Source organism: Harpegnathos saltator, unplaced genomic scaffold (genome assembly GCF_003227715.2).
Source record: "Harpegnathos saltator strain DR-91 unplaced genomic scaffold, Hsal_v8.6 scaffold20, whole genome shotgun sequence".
NCBI lineage: Eukaryota > Metazoa > Arthropoda > Insecta > Hymenoptera > Formicidae > Harpegnathos > Harpegnathos saltator.
Window position 1 is genome coordinate 224,532 of NW_020229984.1, and position 18,547 is coordinate 243,078.

At 54.0% G+C, this 18,547-nt stretch overlaps 1 protein-coding gene across 1 annotated transcript in view; it reads left to right on the top strand.

Annotated features, from left to right (window-relative positions):
- LOC105190855 (mucin-5AC) overlaps positions 1-18,547 on the top strand; it is a 196,865-nt gene that overhangs the window by 170,710 nt on the left and 7,608 nt on the right. The window contains exon 6 of the mRNA XM_025297970.1: positions 13,828-18,312. Within this exon, the coding sequence (XP_025153755.1) occupies positions 13,846-18,312 (4,467 nt within the window). The 5' untranslated portion in view covers positions 13,828-13,845. The remainder of the gene's footprint in view (positions 1-13,827; positions 18,313-18,547) is intronic.

Here is an 18,547-nt window from a genome sequence, read left to right on the forward strand (position 1 = left end):
CACGAAAACTGACGCAATATGGAAATTAGATTTCGAGACGGCGATATCGCGGTCGCTTCGCGACGTTTCCCGTCGTTATAAATGCGACGGTGAACGCTATGAGGGGTCGCCCTTTAATAAAAGTAGAGTCAAGCTCGCGCTCATGAAAACAATACACACGTCCGTCCGATTAAGAGCTCCTCCTCCGGTCGTCGCGTGTGCGCGTGAATTCTCGGGGAATTTTTCTCGCAGTCTCCGGTCTCTTCTCACCTGTCGCCGAGAGGGAACGGTATATTTTTGCAGGTGCGAATTTTGGCCACTCGATTACACACACTCGCACACTCGCACGCACGCGCGCGCGCGTCGGATCGGGTCGATCGGTTATTTTAATTCTCGCGTCGGGCTGCATTCGATTTCCATAAGTACTCGACGATATTTCATTATAGATGGGAAGCGTCAAAATAACGCGCGCGCGCGCGCGCGCACATAACGCGTTCGGAATGATCTTCGCGGTGGAACAAATAATTTTATAATGCCGGGAACCGTTCAATCAGCTCGCCATATTAACTCGTTAGCTATGACAAATGATTCGAGATTGTTGTATTATCGAGGTCACGCTCCGTTTTTCACCGCGCGAAACATTGTCGCGTTTGTAATCAATGGCTTTGTGCGGAATATCTCTCTCTCTCTCTCTCCTCTCTCTCTCTCTCTCTCCCCCTATCTGTTTCGTTGAACCGAGAGCAGCTTTTCCACTCATCCGCGGGCGCGCACTTTCACGGAAATCCCGAGGCCATTTTATTCCACTTTGGCCGACCGCAATTTTCCGACGAAAGCGAGTAAATAAAAGGAGCAACGACTTGAATTGCGCGCCGCGCCGCGCCGCATCGTCGGTTACCTCCGTCCTCGTTTTCTCCCGTTTTCGGTAAATTAATTCGATGATACGCGACGCTCCGGTCCCGGCAATGGCCTCGAGCGCTCTTCGGCGCGAAAGCAGCGTTCTACGCTGCGTCGTCGTCGCCGCAAGAAGTAGGTATCATGGGATATCGCGGGACATTCGCGCATTCGAAATGATCGTGCGTTACGTTCGTTTATTTAATGTAAGAGAGAGGGAGAGAAGGAGGGAGAACATAAAAAAATCGCGTATCTCTCTCTCTCTCTCTCTCTCTCTCTCTCTCTCTCTCTCTCTCTCTCTCTCTCACTCTCTCTCTCTCTCTTAGAACACGGATACTTTTCCCCGAGTTTCGTGCTGAAACGGAAAAAATAAAAATTCCGCTAAAGAACGAGAAGAAAAGTGCCCGAGAGAAACTGAGAAACGGCCGAGTAAATTTCCGAGATTTCGCGGTAATGTCTGCATCAGCCTCTTTATCGCGTCTCGAAAGTCGAAAGTCGCAGCGCGTTAATCCACGGTCCAATTTTATCCGAGGATAACGTTGAATATCTCGATAACCGAGCTTCGAATTAAAAAATCCCATCGACGCGAGCCTCTCTCGAAGGGGAGGTGGGGGGAAAGGACCTTTAGAAATTCTGCGACTGCCCGTAGGAAATTTCCGAGGCTTTCCCTCGCCCCCGCCACCTCAGCACCACCTCGCGATCTCGCTTCGTTTTTTCGCGGTACCGTCGCGCCGTAAACGGCGGACTCGATAAATTCCTTCGGATTTCCAGTTCCACGCCGGAGATGCGGCGGATAAGAAAACGCGCGGCGCGAACGTCGGCACGACGTTTCTCGATCTTTCGCGCGCGCTCTTTCTCTCTCAGTCTCCTTTATTCATAACGGTACAGCTTGTTCCGGGCAAGTCGCAAGAAACTCCGCAGCTGCCGTCGTTCCGCGCCGCCGTTGACGTCGGCGGTCTCCTCGCTTCTGCGGCCAGGAAGGAGCGATCCGTCGCGCGACGGAGTCCTTGAGAATCTCTCACGCTCACTGTTACCCGGATACTGGCCGTTCTTTCGTCGGGATCCCGCCAAGTGGGTCACGAGCTGCGGATTTAATTATTATCCGTATCGCGCGCGGCTCGCCGTTTTCTCCGAAGCGTCCGAGCGTCGCCGCTCGGAGATCAGCTTCGTCCGGGGAATTAGTCCGGGCCGGGCGATTTTCCGTCACGGTCCGCACCACGGCTCGATGATCGTCTTCGTGTTCCTATGTTCGCGCGTGAGAGAGCTGGACATTTGGAGGCGTATCGGGACGTGTATGGCGCGCGCACGCGGAAAAAGACGCGAGTGTGTAGGTGAAAGGCGATGATGAATAAACTGGTGTAGACGCGGCGATATCGTGGCCGACTACGTCGAAAAACGTGGCTTTTCGTTCGACCTTTGCGAGAACGGCGGTGAGAATTCGGCGGATTCGGTCTCTCTGTAAACACGCGCCTTTGTGGAGGTCGATCTCTCCATGTGACGAGGGTACACACACTCGAGTGGCCCTGTTGTATGGCGATACCCAGAGAGAGAGAGAGAGAGAGAGAGAGAGGGGGGGGGGAGAAGAGAGACAGAGAAAGCAAAATTCTCCCCCCTCTCTCTCTCTCTCTCTCTCTCCCTTGTTCTCTTCATCTCCATCTCTGCCGAATCTCTTTTGTTGTTTTCGAGGCTCTCGGCGAGCGGAGCGGAAGAATTAAAAGCCGGGCGCGCGTCCGCCGTTTTTTATTCTCGTCGACATTTTTAATTCCGCGCCAGACTTTCGGCCACTTTCCTCGGGACGTTTTGTCTCCGGCAAAACGGTATGCACGCGTGCGCGCAAAACCCTCGAATGGGTTTTTTTCTCTGTCGCGCTTTGTAACGTTATGATGATCGACAGTCCGTCGTTTGTCCTTTTTCGAGGTCTTTTTTCTTCTTCTTTTTTTTTTTCATGAAGCCAGCGCTTCGCGCGATCTCGTTCTGCTACTCGTTTTCGCAAAGATTACACGTCATTGTTGCAGCTCGGTTGTGGTTGGAGGAACTGTTTAAAGTAGCGAAGAGCTTTCGCGTTTCGCGGCACCGCCGGTTTTAAGAATCGCGCGAGACCTCGAGACGATGCTATTCGTTCGGAATGTTTATTAAAGTATTCCCGACGGTTGAATTATTTCATTACGTCGTTCGATGAATGCATCACGTTGTAAGAGTGAAAGCTTCTCAAGGATGCAAACGGGATTCATCATTTCGACTCCATGAAACATGCAGAAACGACAAACCAATATCCAACGTGATTAGATTAATGCTGTGAACGTATCTCAGTATTTAGAATCGCTCGTCTTTAAAGCTCGCCCATAAAAATCGCCCCGGCGAGGCGACTCGCATCAAAAGGCGAATCAACAGCGGTATTAAACGAAACTTTGCACAAACGTACGTCACATTCCTCCGATAAAATTCGCGCGATACGGGAAGCTGCGGGAAATGCCGTTTTATGGCGTTTGAAGTAGCGATATTTCGACCGACCGACCGTGGCGCGCCGCGCAAAACGAACATTATCACCGCAGTTGTAAACCACGACTAACCGGGCGGCCGCGCGCGAATTCACCGCCGACGAAAAGAGAGTGCCTCGGAATATCCCGAAAAATATTTCGGCTGAACGTGTGCAACACGTGCGACCTCGCACGCGCGCTCCGACTTCCGGAATGTCCTTGCGCTACTTGGAGCCCTGACAAAGCCGCCGTTGGCACCCGATCGCGTTTTATCAACCCTCGCGTCAGCCGCCGGGGCATTATATTTCAACTTTTGTATCACGCACGTGCCGCGAATGTACTGTACATTTCCCCGAAAAACACGTACGAAAAACTATCGTACCGAACTCTCGTCGATCGGAGAGGGACAGCGATGCAAATTCTTTTGACATATCAAAATCTGATACATCGAGATGTCTAAAATTACATATAAAAATATGCGTTACGGTTATGCGTGAATTATATATATACATATATATATATATATATAAATCACGAAACATTTGATGTTTCAAAGTTAAGCTCAAGTTAAGTTAAAAGTCAAGTTAAAGCTGAGTTAAAAGTTGAGTTAAAGTACACTCAACATGTAACAATATTCGCGCCGTGTACCGCGGAGTGCTGCAGGCTGCTGCAGCGGATGATTTGAAGGTGATCACTCCCGCGTGTTAGCGCGCGCGGCGTTTCGCACCTCCTCGGGGCTGAGTCAGCGACCGTTCGAGGATCGGCGGGTGCAATTATTTCGTTGTAGGCACCCGAATGGCCCGCGCGCTGCTTCTCTCCGTCGCTCGTGCGGACGAATTCGCGGGCACGCTCGCGCGATTGCCAAGGGACGAGAGATGCTCGTTAGGCAAACTGCACCGGACTTCACCGACTGTACCGCGAGAAATGCTAACACGCCGATCTAACGAGTTGCTAACTGCGGAGATTTATGGAGGGTCGTGCTTTATTATTGCGGCGCTATTTTACGACCTGTCGCTTTAAGCCGAAGCACGTGCCTTGGTACGTACGGCGCGCGAATACGGGAAGGAGGAGATAATAACGTCGTAGCGCTGCGGCCGCGAAAATTCTTCCGCGGAGATTTCGCGGACGGGCGAAGAAGCGGCGGTTCGTGCGAAACGCACGTTGAGAGTGAAGATGTGCGTCCCAACACACATGCGACCTCAACGTGCACTACTCGCGTCTCGTGTACCAACGCGGCAAGAGGATTTCAACCTTAATGATGTGAACGAGATGAGACTCGCGTTAACGCGCGCGCGCGCGCGCGCGCTAAAAATATTTTTCACACGCTTCTCCCGTCCGCAGCGCAACAGCTGCGCGTAACTTCAGCGCGAAGTTTGCACTCGGGCTCGCCCTCCTTGGCGCGAGGGCGGCGCCACTTCGTCGACGGAAGTTCGCAGACACGTCCCCGCGCCGCTGGTAGGGGCTGGAACCTCGTTAGACAAACAATCGTAAGCTCTTTTCGCGGAGGACGCACGTACCCGTCCACGTTTGTCCCCGTGAATAAGCCGGCGGTAAGGTGAAAATTTCCGAATCGTCCGAGTTGACGACGTTCTCGCCTCGTCAACGAGCTCGACAAAAATCCCGCCAAGTAATTCCCGCCGAATCATCGCCGAGCAACGATCCTCTCAAAGTTCCGCTCCGAATCCCCGCGGGACTCTCACTCATAACGTAATTTTGCGCTATTCAGTTTTGTACGAGAGAGAAAGAGAAAAAGAAATGGAAAGAGAGAGAGAGAGAGAGAGAGAGAGAGAGAGACTCGTCGCTCTTGCGAGGGGGCTGTGCTTTCCGCGAGAGTTATATTCCCGGATATTGCGTTTCTCTCTCTTGTCAATCATGTCCGCGTGATTTCTCCGAGCAGCGCGGCGCGAACGATTCGATACGGCATATCAAAGAGAGAGAGGGAGCTAGAGGGAGGGAGATCGGACGCGGATAACGACGAGGAGGAGGAGTGGATGAGAAGAAGGAAGAAGAGGGCGCGCGCGCAGAGTAGATTCGTTTAGGGATAATTTCCTGAAGACAGGATCGCGGCGGCTCCTGTGCTTTTTCCTTCGCTCTTTATCGCCACCACCGCCGCGAGATTCCAGGCGACGGGGAATAATAATGCTCTCCATCCGGTCTTCCTTATGACGCCTGCGGCTCCTCCTGAATTACGCGGGTTACGTCTCGCGGCTTCCCCTTTGGCTTCCCTGACCTCGTTATGTCTTGCCGCCCGGCCGAGATACGACGCGTCTGAACGCCTCGGAACGTAATATTTCTTCGGAAACTACGTTACGCTACGGTCGTGAAAGGTCACGAAGCGTCGATGACGACTCGCGATTTGCGAAAAGAGCGTCTCGGGCATAAATCCCAAATTGCTCCGGCCAGTCGGGAACGTGACGGTCCAAGTAGCAAAGCGGCTTCAGGGGATATTAAAATTGATTGTCTCATTCGGTGACTTAACCGCGTCGAGTGAAAGGGAGTATTATGGGTTAGACGTCGCTCGTCGACGCGTCACTTCACGTCGTGAAAAGCGCCGGTAGCAACGTCGAGCGAAAACGTTCGACATGAAATCGGCTCGTTATCCCATTAGCGTCGGAACCGGGAAATAAGGAGATCAAGCTTCCGACGCTGATAGCGAGACGAGAATGAGACATAAAGCATGACTCGGGTCCCGAGGGCAAGCTTTTAAATCGGCTTAACGGGTCAATGAAGTCGGAAAGCACGGTTCCGAGGAAACGGGGTCAAGGGATGAATCGGGAGGGAAGGAGAAGGAGGGCTGGCCGAGTCGAGTCGAGAGGGCATTTGTTCGAGGTATTTAATTCTGAAATAAATCTCCGTTTCTTCTCCCTTCCTCTGTCTCTCTCTCTCTCCCTCCCTCCCTCCCTCCCTCTCTCTCTCTCTCTCCCTCCCTCTCATGCTCCCTCTTTCTTTCTCGCTTTTGCTCTCGCTCTCCTTGCAAAAAGAGAAAGAACGCCGGGAAGATATGGCTAACTATGACACCGGGCGTCGCGATTCCGCTCGAGACTGCGAAACTTGGCGTATCCTGGAATTTCGCTAACCGTTCCTCTCCGCTTTCGCCGGCAACGAGCGGAATCGGACGTTGTCGCGATAAGGACACGTGCATCGATCCAGCGATGCTACTGCGCGATATCCTTGCTCATTATCGCCGCGCGCTCCAAGCGGGTCGGCCGTAAACAGTAATTATATCGCACCTGTATAATTAATACATTCTACTTACCTGGCATTTTACGCGACTCAGCGCTGGAGTCGAGCAGAGTCGGCCTCGCGAGATGAACGATCGGTCGCACCGTATGTTTTTCATAACGTAAGTCATCGAGAAACGTCGCGCATGTATCCTCGCAGTCGTTCGCAGCGGCTAAGTAGAATCCTGGACTCGGTCGGCATGAGCGAGGGCGACCTGGCAGGATTGCGACCCTAATCGCGCCGATTGAGACGAGCTCGCGACGTCGTGAACGATTTCGTTAGTCTTACCAGCGGCTAAGCGTGGCAGAAACGTGTTTTGCGGCGTCGTGGCCGCCGTTTAAGCCGCGGCTTAACTCGGCTTAAGGCATTACTCTCGCCGTTTCTCTCTTTCTCTCTCTCTCTCTCTCTCTCTCTCTCTCTCTCCCCCCCTCCCTCCCTCCCTCTCTCCCTCTATTCGCCTTACTTCCGCCTCGTTCCGTTGCTCGGCTCGCGCGCGGCTTTTAATCGAGCGCCAGCGGATAATCTCGACGTCGAATCTACGGTCAGCCTGCGAACCACTGGCGAACTCTGGAGTTATTTCAGCCGTATGCGGCTCAGGTGCGGCTCCGTTTTCGAACTCGCGATCTGTGCGCGCGCGCGCGCGCGCGCGAGCGTGTCTCCGCTTCCTCGCTTTGACGCGATCGGCCAAATACGCAGCGTGTTATAAATGCGCGTGGGGATGTTTTCGCGAGAGCGCTCGCGGCGATCGTTGAATGTCGTGATTGTCGAAGAGCAGCGGCTCGCGCTCGCGTTGTGTGCGGACACCATCATTCCCATCCCTCTTACGCAATCAATCGTTTCGCGGAGAGAGAGAGAGAGAGAGAGAGAGAGAGAGAGAGAGAGAGAGAGAGAGATCGCAAATATACAGCGATGATTACCTCCGCCACGTCTCACACGATTATCAGCGCTTCTACCACAAACTTCGCGACGCGGCGTATCCGGCGGCCGGCCGACAAGTCGAGAAGTCGAGCGGCTTATTATCCTTGTTATCCTTATTGCGCAATTAATTACTTTACAAAAAGACCACAGCGGCACAGCGGAACGACGACGACTCGAGTGGTATCACGCGATTATAGAGGCCACACTGCGCATGCATACATCGCAATGCAGCATAACCGAGTGGCGCGCCGTCGAGAAGTGGGCCAGCCGTGAATGACATTCCCCGTAAGAGCTCCCTCCGGCTCGCAGATCCCGCGGACGTCCGCGCCGATGATCGATCGCTCGGCGGTGTGTAGCTGCGGTATTTACGGAGCCTTCGCTGTCTCTCTCTCTCTCTCTCTCTCTCTCTCTCTCTCGCGCGCGCGCGCCCGCCACATAATTTCGCCGTAACCGCCGACTGCGGGGAGAGGTGCCATTTGTCGCGGATCTTATCGGCCGGCGGTCTCTCCGTTTTAAAGCGACTCGAGCGTGAACGCGCCCCCCGTGGAACTCACCCCCCTCCTCCCTCCCGCGCGACCCGCAACCCTCTCGTGCCCGGCGCAGCAGCAGACGCACGGCGACGCCGACCACTGCTTTAGCCGCGGATATTTATTGCCCCACGGTGTGTAGCCTTATCGAGTGCCCCCTCTCCCTCCCTCCTACCCGCCATGCTTGAAATCGTGAGAATTCCAGCTAAACCGTCCCTCCGCCGCCTACATGCGCGCACATTGCGCGCCCCCTTCGTCCTGTATGTACTCCCTTTCGCACGTACGACACCGGCGGGATCGTGTACACGTGTGCCCAGTAACGGGACAGAGTGTAATGGAGAGAACGGGATGGGAGCGATGAGGAGACGGAAGAGGGTGAGGAGAGAGAGAGAGAGAGAGAGAGAGAGAGAGAGAGAGAGAGAGAGAGAGAGAGAGAGAGAGAGAGAGAGAGAGAGAGAGCGAGAGAGAAGAGGGATGGAGCGTGGGAGGGCAGGAGGGAGCAGAGGGGCCTTTGACTGGCGCACGAAGGGGACCAAACCAGCCCCTCAGGTCGCTCAGCAAGGGTGCGCGATATTGATTCCCACCTACTCCCCTCTCTCTCTCTCTCTCTCTCTCTCTCTCTCTCTCTCTCTCTCTCTCTCTCTCTCTCTCTCTATCTGTCTCTCTCTCTCTCTCTCTCTCTTTCTCTTTCCCTCTACTACTACCACCAGCGCTTCCATCCCGCGGAAGCTCGGTGTTACGTTCGCGACTAGCAATGGGCATGATTCTGGTGCGCCGAGGAAGTCCCCGCCGCTTCTCCCAGACAGAGTCGCTGGTGGTCGGAGCGGCCTGAGACGAGACGATTAATTCGCGGCCCGCGATATTTAGAGCGCGCGAGAGATCACGGGTAAAACGTCGCGAGATCGATTGTTGCCGAGTCCCTGTCTGTCAACCGCGGGACTGAAGGAACTGCGAACGACCCCCGCTGATGCTTATTCTCGAAAGAAGACACGCGACGCACGCTGGATATTGGGAGCTTGTACTGCTCAAGGGGACAACTCGCTCGCGGATGTTGGATTACACAATCGGCCGCCCGGAACAACGTCCTTATTCGCGGGAGAGACAAAGGAGGGTACATAACGGAGCGAGTCGCGAAGCAGTGACCGTCAAAGAGTCGCGTCCGATTATTCTTTTTCTTTTCCGAGATTTAGGTCACCGACAGATTTGATAAGATAAAACACTTCTCCGCAGCTTTCTTCATTGTTATCGACCGTTCGTGACCGATAACGAGCTCGCCCCCCTCTCTCTCTCTCTCTCTCTCTCTCTCTCTCTCTCTCTCTCTGTGAAAGTATTCGCGAGATTATAATTTCGTGCGCGCGTCCGCGTGCGTGTGCGCCGCTCGTCGTCTCGAGTGTCACGGTTAAGCGATACTCGAGCGATACCGAACCCGATATCGTATCGATACTCACGATTATCCGTACCGCGCGAGCGATCAGATCGTGTCGCTGATGATTCCGCACGCCGCTGGTGTGAGGTAACCGCGCCGCGTGTCGCCGCTGTACGGCTTTCCGCGCGTTATACGTTTACTGCTTTCCGATATCCAACTTCTGCACCTCAATGAGCCACGACGCGCGATCGTTCGCGTGTACCTATAGAACTGGCGGTCTCTCTCTCTCTCGCTCTCTCTCTCTCTCTCTCTCTGCCTAGCGATCGATAACGATCTGTATTGCAGTCGGGACGTTCGCCCCGTTCGTGCGGAGGTCTTCGACGCCTCACCGATCGCTGAAGAGGCTATTTGCCTCGCGCTGGCGGTGGTAATAGCGGCGCATAGTTCCGTGGCTTTATTATGATAACCGAAACTCCCGTCGGAACCATTAAACGCGATATAGATAGCCTCCGCCGCGGGAAAATCGGTGGCCCTTAGACAAAAAGCGCGTTTTCCCTCGCGGCGAAAACGCGCGCTACTCGCGCGCACCTTGCGCGTTTCGTGCTCGGCTGTTGCCGCATATTACGAAATAGCCGCGAGAAGTGTCCGCCATTTGTATTATCGCGCTCTGGCGCGGCGTCGCGTCGTCTCTGCGTTTGAAACGCGCTGTATCGCGAAACGAGTGCCGTTTCGTTAAGACTTTGTTTGTTGGCCGGGAACGGTATTCATTTATTGTGCATCCACTTGTCAGAGTATTTCGACTTGACGTGAGCACAAGGATACGTAGTTGACTCTGATACTCGGCGGATGGCGAGAAGTTCGATTGTGGTGGCCATCTTGGCTGCTTTATCAATCTTTCAGGATGTTTCGATACGCCGACGGTGTTCGCGGTTGTCCTCCGACAGACCGGTTTTTTCACCACCTTTGGCTCCCTCGACAGGTTGCGGCGATGGTCTTATCTTTTATGAGACTATGAGATTAATAATGATACGAGGTCGGCGATGATCGGCCGAGATCGGAGGATGAAGGAGACGGCGAGAGAGGAGGAGGGAGAAGAAGAAAGAGAGAAACAGTGTTCGCGCAACGGACAAATACAAGACAATGAAGATTAATGCTTCGGCCTCGTTCTCTTCCCCTGGCCGCTCGCTCTCCGGGTCGACGGCATCGTGTGAACGTTTCGGTAATCCGTGGGGAGAGGTGTCCCCTCGGACACGACTTTGGGACTGCGCGATCTCGCAACCCTGACCTCAAATCTAGCTGGCCGTGGCCGGCGAGAATCTTTGTGGTGAACACCTTCAACGCAAACGTGTTTGACGCCGATTTTGCCGATGACTCACGAGGATCAACGGTGCTGTTGGTCGTGGGCTAATTATTCACATCAGTGATCCTGCGAGCCTAATCAGTGCGTGATTCATCGACATGGACAATCAGACATCGATAGTCGCGAAATATTTCGTGCGAAGAGACGGGATGGACTTTTTTCTCGCTCAGGCTCACATGCCTGTGCAAAGCCGCGAGCAGGTTGATTTTGCGGCTATTTATTATTAGCATGTAAATGTTCCACATGGAACACAAGGTTTCTGTTATGTTTGATGAACTTTAGGTGTTCGTAAAACATCTACGATTCCACCAGACGTTCGTCTTTATGGTGGATTTCACGTGAACATCTAATGGTCATTTATATTATATCCATTATAAATATCTGTATAAAATTTATAATGGATGTTTAATAGAAATTTATTATGTATGATCAGGAACTCTTATGTGTATATATTTATATATATATATATATATATATATATATATCGGGGCTTTATAGACATTACCTAGCTGCTCTTATAAATAGATTTCAATCGGAGATGTAACGAAATATATTTAGGAAATATATTTAGGAATATAATAAATCGACGACATATATATTTCTTTTTTAATTAATACTTTATTTTACACTTATACTTGATAAAAACTTTAAGTAATGTCTATAAAAGCTTCAAAAAATCCATATTTCATATACATTTTATATTATATTGCATTTTATTACATATATTAACATTAATATTATATATTATGGCTTGTATCATATTGTTTTATATTCTATTGTAAATATATTATATCGTATTGTATTACAATTATATTGTATATTCATATAAAAAAAAAAATATGATATCTAAATATAATATTCTTATTTAATTCAAACTTTCTCTTAAGCACGTTTTTGAAGACGTGCTTCTTTTTCGCTCATTATCTACTCCTGATACAATAAAAATCTATATCTCAATTTTCCCATTTTCGCATTTTGATATCAGGAGAATATAATGACCAAAGAAGTATTCTGGATTTTTAGAAACTTCTCTCATTTCCTCAGTTTTCGGATTTTTGTATTAGGAACACATGATAACCGAAGAGGTATTCCGGACTTCTGGCGGGAATCTGGAGATTTTGCATCCTCTCAATTTTCGGATTTTTGGATTAGGAACACATGATAACCGAAGAGGTATTCCGGACTTCCGGCGGAAATCTCGAAATTTCTCATTTCCTCAGTTTTCAGATTTTTGTATCAGGAACATATGATAACCGAAGAGGTATTCCGGACTTCTGGCGGGAATATAGAAAATTCTCATTCTCCCAGTTTTCGGATTTTCGTATTAGGAACACATGATAACCGAAGAGGTATTCCGGACTTCTGGCTGGAATATAGAAATTTCTCATTCTCTCAGTTTTCGGATTTTCGTATTAGGGACACATGATAACCGAAGAGGTATTCTGGACTTCTGGCGGGAATATAGAAAATTCTCATTCTCCCAGTTTTTGGGTTTTCGTATTAGGAACACATGATAACCGAAGAGGTATTCCGGACTTCTGGCGAGAATCTAGAAATTTCTCATCTCTCAGTTGTCTTGTCGGATTTTCATATTAGGAACACATGATAACCGAAGAAGTATTCCGGACTTCTGGCGGGAATCTAGAAATTTCTCATCTCTCAGTTTTCGGATTTTCGTATTAGGAACACATGATAACCGAAGAGGTATTCCGGGCTTCTGGCGGGAATCTGGAAATTTTTCATTCTCTCAGTTTTCGGATCTTCGTATTAGGAACACATGATAACCAAGGAGGTATTTCAGAAATTTCTAGATTCTCGCCAGAAGTCCGGAATACCTCTTCGGTTATCATGTGTTCCTAATACGAAAATCCGAAAACTGAGAGATGAGAAATTTCTAGATTCCCGCCAGAAGTCCGGAATACCTCTTCGGTTATCATGTGTTCCTAATACGAAAATCCGAAAACTTCTAGCGGGAAACTGAAAATTTCTCATTGTGTCAGTTTTAGAATTCTTGTATCAGGAACGCATAATGACCGAAGAGGTATCCCGGCTTTCTGGGGGGAAATTTAAAAATTAAAATTTTCTCGATTTTATGTTTTCTTATCAGGAGAATATAAACAGCGAAGAGGTATTGCGAAAATCTTTAAAAATGTAAGTTTTACTCGATTTTCACATCTCCCTCCCTTTTTTTTTTTTATCACGGTGGGGAAATCCTCATGGATACCCCCGCCCCTTGGGGAGGGCGAGGGTTATGCCGGACTCTTACCGGCTAAAACCCCACCGGGGTGTCCACCAGAGGGCCGATGGATGGGGGACTAGAGGAATCTAACTTAATATTCCTTCTCCAGCCCCCCGGCCCTGGGGCTCGGTGACGAGCCCCTAGTCTAGTGTCGCGCCCCGAGAAGCGCGGCCCCTGACCGGGTAAGCCCGGCCAGGTTGGTTTTCTGGTGCTTGCACGTCGGTGCCGTTCCGGCACTGGCGGGCGACCGCAGGAGGGAGGGGAGACAGCCACCCTCTCCCTCTGCCCCCCCCTTGATAACTTGAAGAGGGGGGTTGAGGAGCGGAACCCGGCCCCAACCGGGCAACCCCGCTCCTCCCTTCCCCGTGCGGACACACGGGGGGTGTAACGCTCCCTTGTTCGCGGGGAAGATAGGGCTGCCTGCGCGAAGTCACAGGGGAGCGATTCACATTTCCCTATCAAGGGAACATAATTAGTGAAGAGGTAGCACTAAGTTTCCTATATGAAGGTTTAAAAATGTGCAAGTTTTACTCATTACTACGATTTTTGCGTTTTCAAACAAAATACCAAGCAACAAAGTACCACCTCTTATTAGTACTGCATTTTTCGCAGTAGATACGCGATAAAAAAGTTGTACTATTGGTTCTATAATTATAGATTTTAATATCACAAAATATTCACATTTATCGTAAAAGTCGCCGGGTGTTCTTATGATAAGAAGGAATATGCGTTTTTCTTGTACATTGAACTAACATGGAGCCGCACGCATTACATGATAGATCTAACCTAATCGCGCGACGACGCTTGCCTACTCGAATCTTCAATCCGTTGTGCCCGTGTCGTTGCAGAATAGCAGTCGGCGTGACATGGATGTGAGCTTCACGAACGTGTTAGAGGGGGCTCGCCAGTACTTCCAGGGATTGCCCGTGCCGAGTACAGGTGGTGGAGCCGCGTCGGTGGACCACGGCCTCGCGACTTCCTCGACTAATTCCGCCTCGTCCACGTCGACGACGACGCACGATCATGGCGCTTCGTCGCAGCCGGTGGCGGCACAAGCGACTCAGTCGATTTCGACCTCCAGCAACGGCAACAGTGGCAGCAGCGGCAACGGCAGCGGCAACGGGAACAGTATCCAAGAGTCGACTCGTTACTCCGCCGATATTAGACCGTCGTCGGTGGAGAGCGGTGCTACGAGTTCCGGTAGTTTCTGGAATCCCCACGTGGAACCTTACCCGCCGCAGCCGACCAAGGTCGAGGTACCGGACACGAGGCCGGGTGATGAAGGCGCCGCCATGGAGCCCAGTTCCTCCTCCACCATCACTTTAACCGAGATGCAGCCTTCTAATCACCATTCCTCTTCATCCTCCTCCTCCTCCTCCTCGTCGTCCGCCGTCGCCGCTGCAGCATCGTCGACGAACTACTCGCAGAGACCTCCGACGTCGTCGACTTCCTCCTCCGTCGACCACCACCATCACCACCATCACCAGCACCATCACCAACCGCACCACCCGCCGACGTCGAACCCGACGTCGCAGCTGCAGCACATGCAGCAGCCACCCCAGCCGCCACATTCCCCCGGTCCCGTGTACCAGCAGCTCAACAGCGTCAGCAGAACGTCCTTCACCGCGGCGGAGATGCTCGCGTCATCGCACACCCCGACCTACCAGACCGCCAACGACCGGCAATCGCAGCCGATCGTCGCGCAGAGGACTCAGTACTATCCGCGTTACCACCACCCGGACATCACCAAAAGCGCGCCGGCACCGTTCTCGCAGAACTCCATCTACCAGTCCGCCAACGTGACGCCAGCGTCCACGAGCTCGATCCAACAATCCAGCACGAGGCCGACTGCGGTGGAACAGAGCAACGCGTCTGGGCTCGTCCAGTCGCACTGTCTACCGGAGCAGCAACGGCTGACAGCCACGTACGGCAACGTGCCGCGGTCGCTGAGTCCTGTCGGCGGCTCCACGGTGTACGGGTTGGACTCGTCGTCCTCTCAGAGTTACCGCATGGCTCAGCACCATCAGTCAATCCGCTTAGCGGCTTCCGCGAGCGTCAGCGACAGATCGCATAACTCGGACGCAGCGGTCTCGCACTCTTCCATCGGCGCCGTCGCTTTATCCTCCTCCTCCGCCGCCTCCGCCTCCTCCTCCTCCTCCTCTTCCTCCTCCTCCACTTCGTACACCTCGTCGCCGGTGTGTTCCTCGGCCAACCCGTCGGCCAGCCCGCGTCAGCTCAGTGGCAGCTCCTCCGGTCACATTCCTTCGTCGCAGTCGCAGAATCTTCCGGGGCACATTCCTTCGCCGCATCTGCCGTCCGCATCCGCGGCGCATCATCATACTCAGCAGCAGCAGCAGCATCAGCATCAGCATCAACCGTCGCATCTGCAACAGCAGCAGCAGCAGCAGCAGCAGCAGCATCATCCTAGTCGTATAAACCCATCGCCGCACTCGCTCAACCCCTCGTACGGGGGTCGCTCGTTGGTCGCAGCCCCGCACGGCGCCTCGCCGTCGTCCTCAGCCGCGGCGAGTCACTCGCAGCAGCAGATGCCACCGCCGCCGACGGCGAATCTGAGCGGCTACCACACGGGCGTCACGACCCCATCGCCGCACGACTCGACGCACCACGCGACTCCGTCGCCTCACCACGCCACCCCGTCGCCGCATCACGCCACCCCGTCGCCGCACCGGCAGTCGCCCCACGTGTCGAACTTGCACAATCCCCACGCGTCGCCGCATCACACGCCGTCGCCGCACAGCGGCTTCCAGCCGCACTCACCGACTTATCCGCCGCCACCTCCTCCGCAGCCGCAGCTGCAACCTCCGCCTCCGCCTTCGTCGGCGCCGAGCCGGTCGACCTCGCACCCGTACAGCCTGCCGGCCGTCACTCAGCATTATCACACCCCGGTGACTTACACGAGCAACCCCTACGCGCCACCGCCGCCGCCTCCCCCGCCGCCGCCGCCGCCGTCGTCTCCGTCTTCGTACCATTCCTTCCAGAAGAGCCCAGCGCAGTCCCAGGGGAGCTACTACTCGCAGCCCAGTCGATCTCACAGTCAGCCATACAGCATGCAGCAGATGTTGGCATCATCGGCGCAGACGGTATTCCCCGGCAGCAACAGCCTGGCCAGCACAGCCTACCAGCAACAGCAGCAGCAGCAGCAGCAGCAGCAGCAGCAACAGGCCAAGCACGTGACATACAACGGCGCGGACGCGAAGAGGAGCGCGATGGACGTGGTCGCGGCTCCGTACGGCGCGAACTCCCATCGCACGGCCGCCGGTTCCGTGCAGAGAAGCAGCAACACGCACAACCTGCCACCCATCGCCGCTCTCTCGTCGTACCATTCCAATAGGAGCCGGGAGCCGGTGAGTGCCAAGGCGGCGCAGTCGGTGCAGCGTCAGCGGGCGCACCCGACCAGCAGCAGCGCGACCAACCAGGCCAAGGTGCCCGGCGCGATGCCGCCGGCCTCGTCGATCGCCATGCACCCACAGAGGCACGTCGAGTACCCGATCACGCCGGCGCTGATGAACCACGCGATCCCGGTCAACGGCAGGACCACCACCGTCACGAATTTGTCGTACGGTAGCCGCTACGGCGGCCAACAGAGCTACGCTCCGTCGTACGCCACGACGATGGCGCCTAGTCATCACGGCAGCAACTCGACCAGCAGCACCACGGTCACCTCCATCGGCGGCGGTACCGCGAGGTCTTCCGGTCCGGCTGGTGCTACGATGCACGCGTCTTATCATCAGTCTTCCGACGAGGCGGATCGGCCGGCGGGGTCGTCCTCGTCGTACCATCATCACCAGTCGTCGATTGGTAGTCGCGCGACCGACAGTTACGCGTACAAGGATTACCCTTACCACAACTCAGCGTCGTCCAGCGGGCAATCCGCCCCGCCTGGCGCTCTGGCCAGCTCTGCGTCGTCCAACAGCGCCGTGCGGAAGCGGGAGTCTCCTTTGGACCTGTCCGTGAAGACTGTCAAGACGTCCGCTGACTCTACGGCGCAGGACGACCTCGAGGCTAGCAGCACGGACAAGCACCATGTGAGCAGCTCGAGTTTGAGCGGCAGCAGGAGCTCGAGCTTGAGCGGCAGGCCGATGCAGCCGCCGCCGGCGGTGCAGCCAGCGGTGCAGCCGTCGCAGCCGTTATACCCATCGTCGTATGAGTCGCGGTCGTCGGGCAATAGCGGCTCCGGCAGCATGAGGAACTCGATGTCCTCGTGCATCCGCACGTCCACCCCTCTGGCGGTCTGCGCGCCCAAGGTCGACTTCTTGCCGGACTTCAACTCGACGCCGCTGCGCCACCACGCTCAGCCACCGCACGAGAGTACCCTGCGCAGGAGCAGCGCGCAACAGCAGCTGTACGTTGTTCCAGCCTCGCAGGCGTTGCCGTCGCACCACGCCAACAACAGTAGCAGCAGCAGCACCCCATTACCTCACATGTCCACGTTCAAGAAGCGTCCACTGCCCACGACGCAGCTGTACGACAGCCTGTCGATACCGCCACCACCACCGTCGTCTTCGTCGTCTTCGTCGTCCTCGTCGTCAGCTTCGTCGTACCCGCAGCCAAACGACTCCATGTCTTCGAGGTTCTCCAAGTACCCGTCGATGCTGGACCCAGCACGCGTCGGCTCGGCGGCATTGCCCGCGCAGGAGTACCCGTACGACCCGACCAAGTATTACTTGGACAGCAAGTGCAAGCTGAGTCCGCAGTATCTGCAGCGTGAGCGATCTTTCAAGAGACTGGGCGAGTCGTTACACGGCGGACCCAGCAAGCAACCGAAACTCGCTTGGCCGATATCCGTTGATAAACCGATCGAGCAGAAGCTGTCGGCTACGAGCGTCTTGAGCGAGCAACAGAAACGACAAGAGGTGAGCCTGCCGGTGGCTCTGCCGAACGGCGCGCTCATGACTCCGGCCGCCTACGAACAGCAGAGGCTACCCGACAGCGGCTACTCCACGCCGGAATCGTCGAGGTATCAGCAAGCATACTGTGATAAGAGAACCTACCCGGACTCCAAGGTCGTACGAAGTTCACCGACTTATGGCCACCCGGTGATCTCGAAAGTCGCCAACGTTCACTCCACACCTCAACATCTCAGCACCGTTCAGCCAACGTACACGAGCTACCGTCAGGCTCAGAAGATGGCGTGTCCGCCGGTGGGGGCGTCCGGCGGCCAGCCGATGGATCAGCCTAGCAATACCGGCGTCGACAAGAGGGTGTTGAACTTGCTGAGGAGCAATTTGGAGAACAAGCAGCAGAGAGAGGAGCAGTTGAACAGCCAACAGCCTATCTTGGTCAACCACAGTCAGCAGAGCTTCCAGAACAAGGTAAGACGACACTTGCACCTAGCGTAGTGAGTTTAACGCGTCGCGGCAACAGGGCGTCTCTCTGCGAGGAAGTGTATTTCGGGCGAAACCCCGGTTTAAGATCCGCCACACCTCTCGCGAGCACTCTAGACGCAGACGAATCAGCGAATCCAAACGAACCCGACGGCAATCGGAGAGACAGAGACGAACTCGAGCCCGGCGGCTCTTATCTAGACGCTCGACTTTATCATCCCCT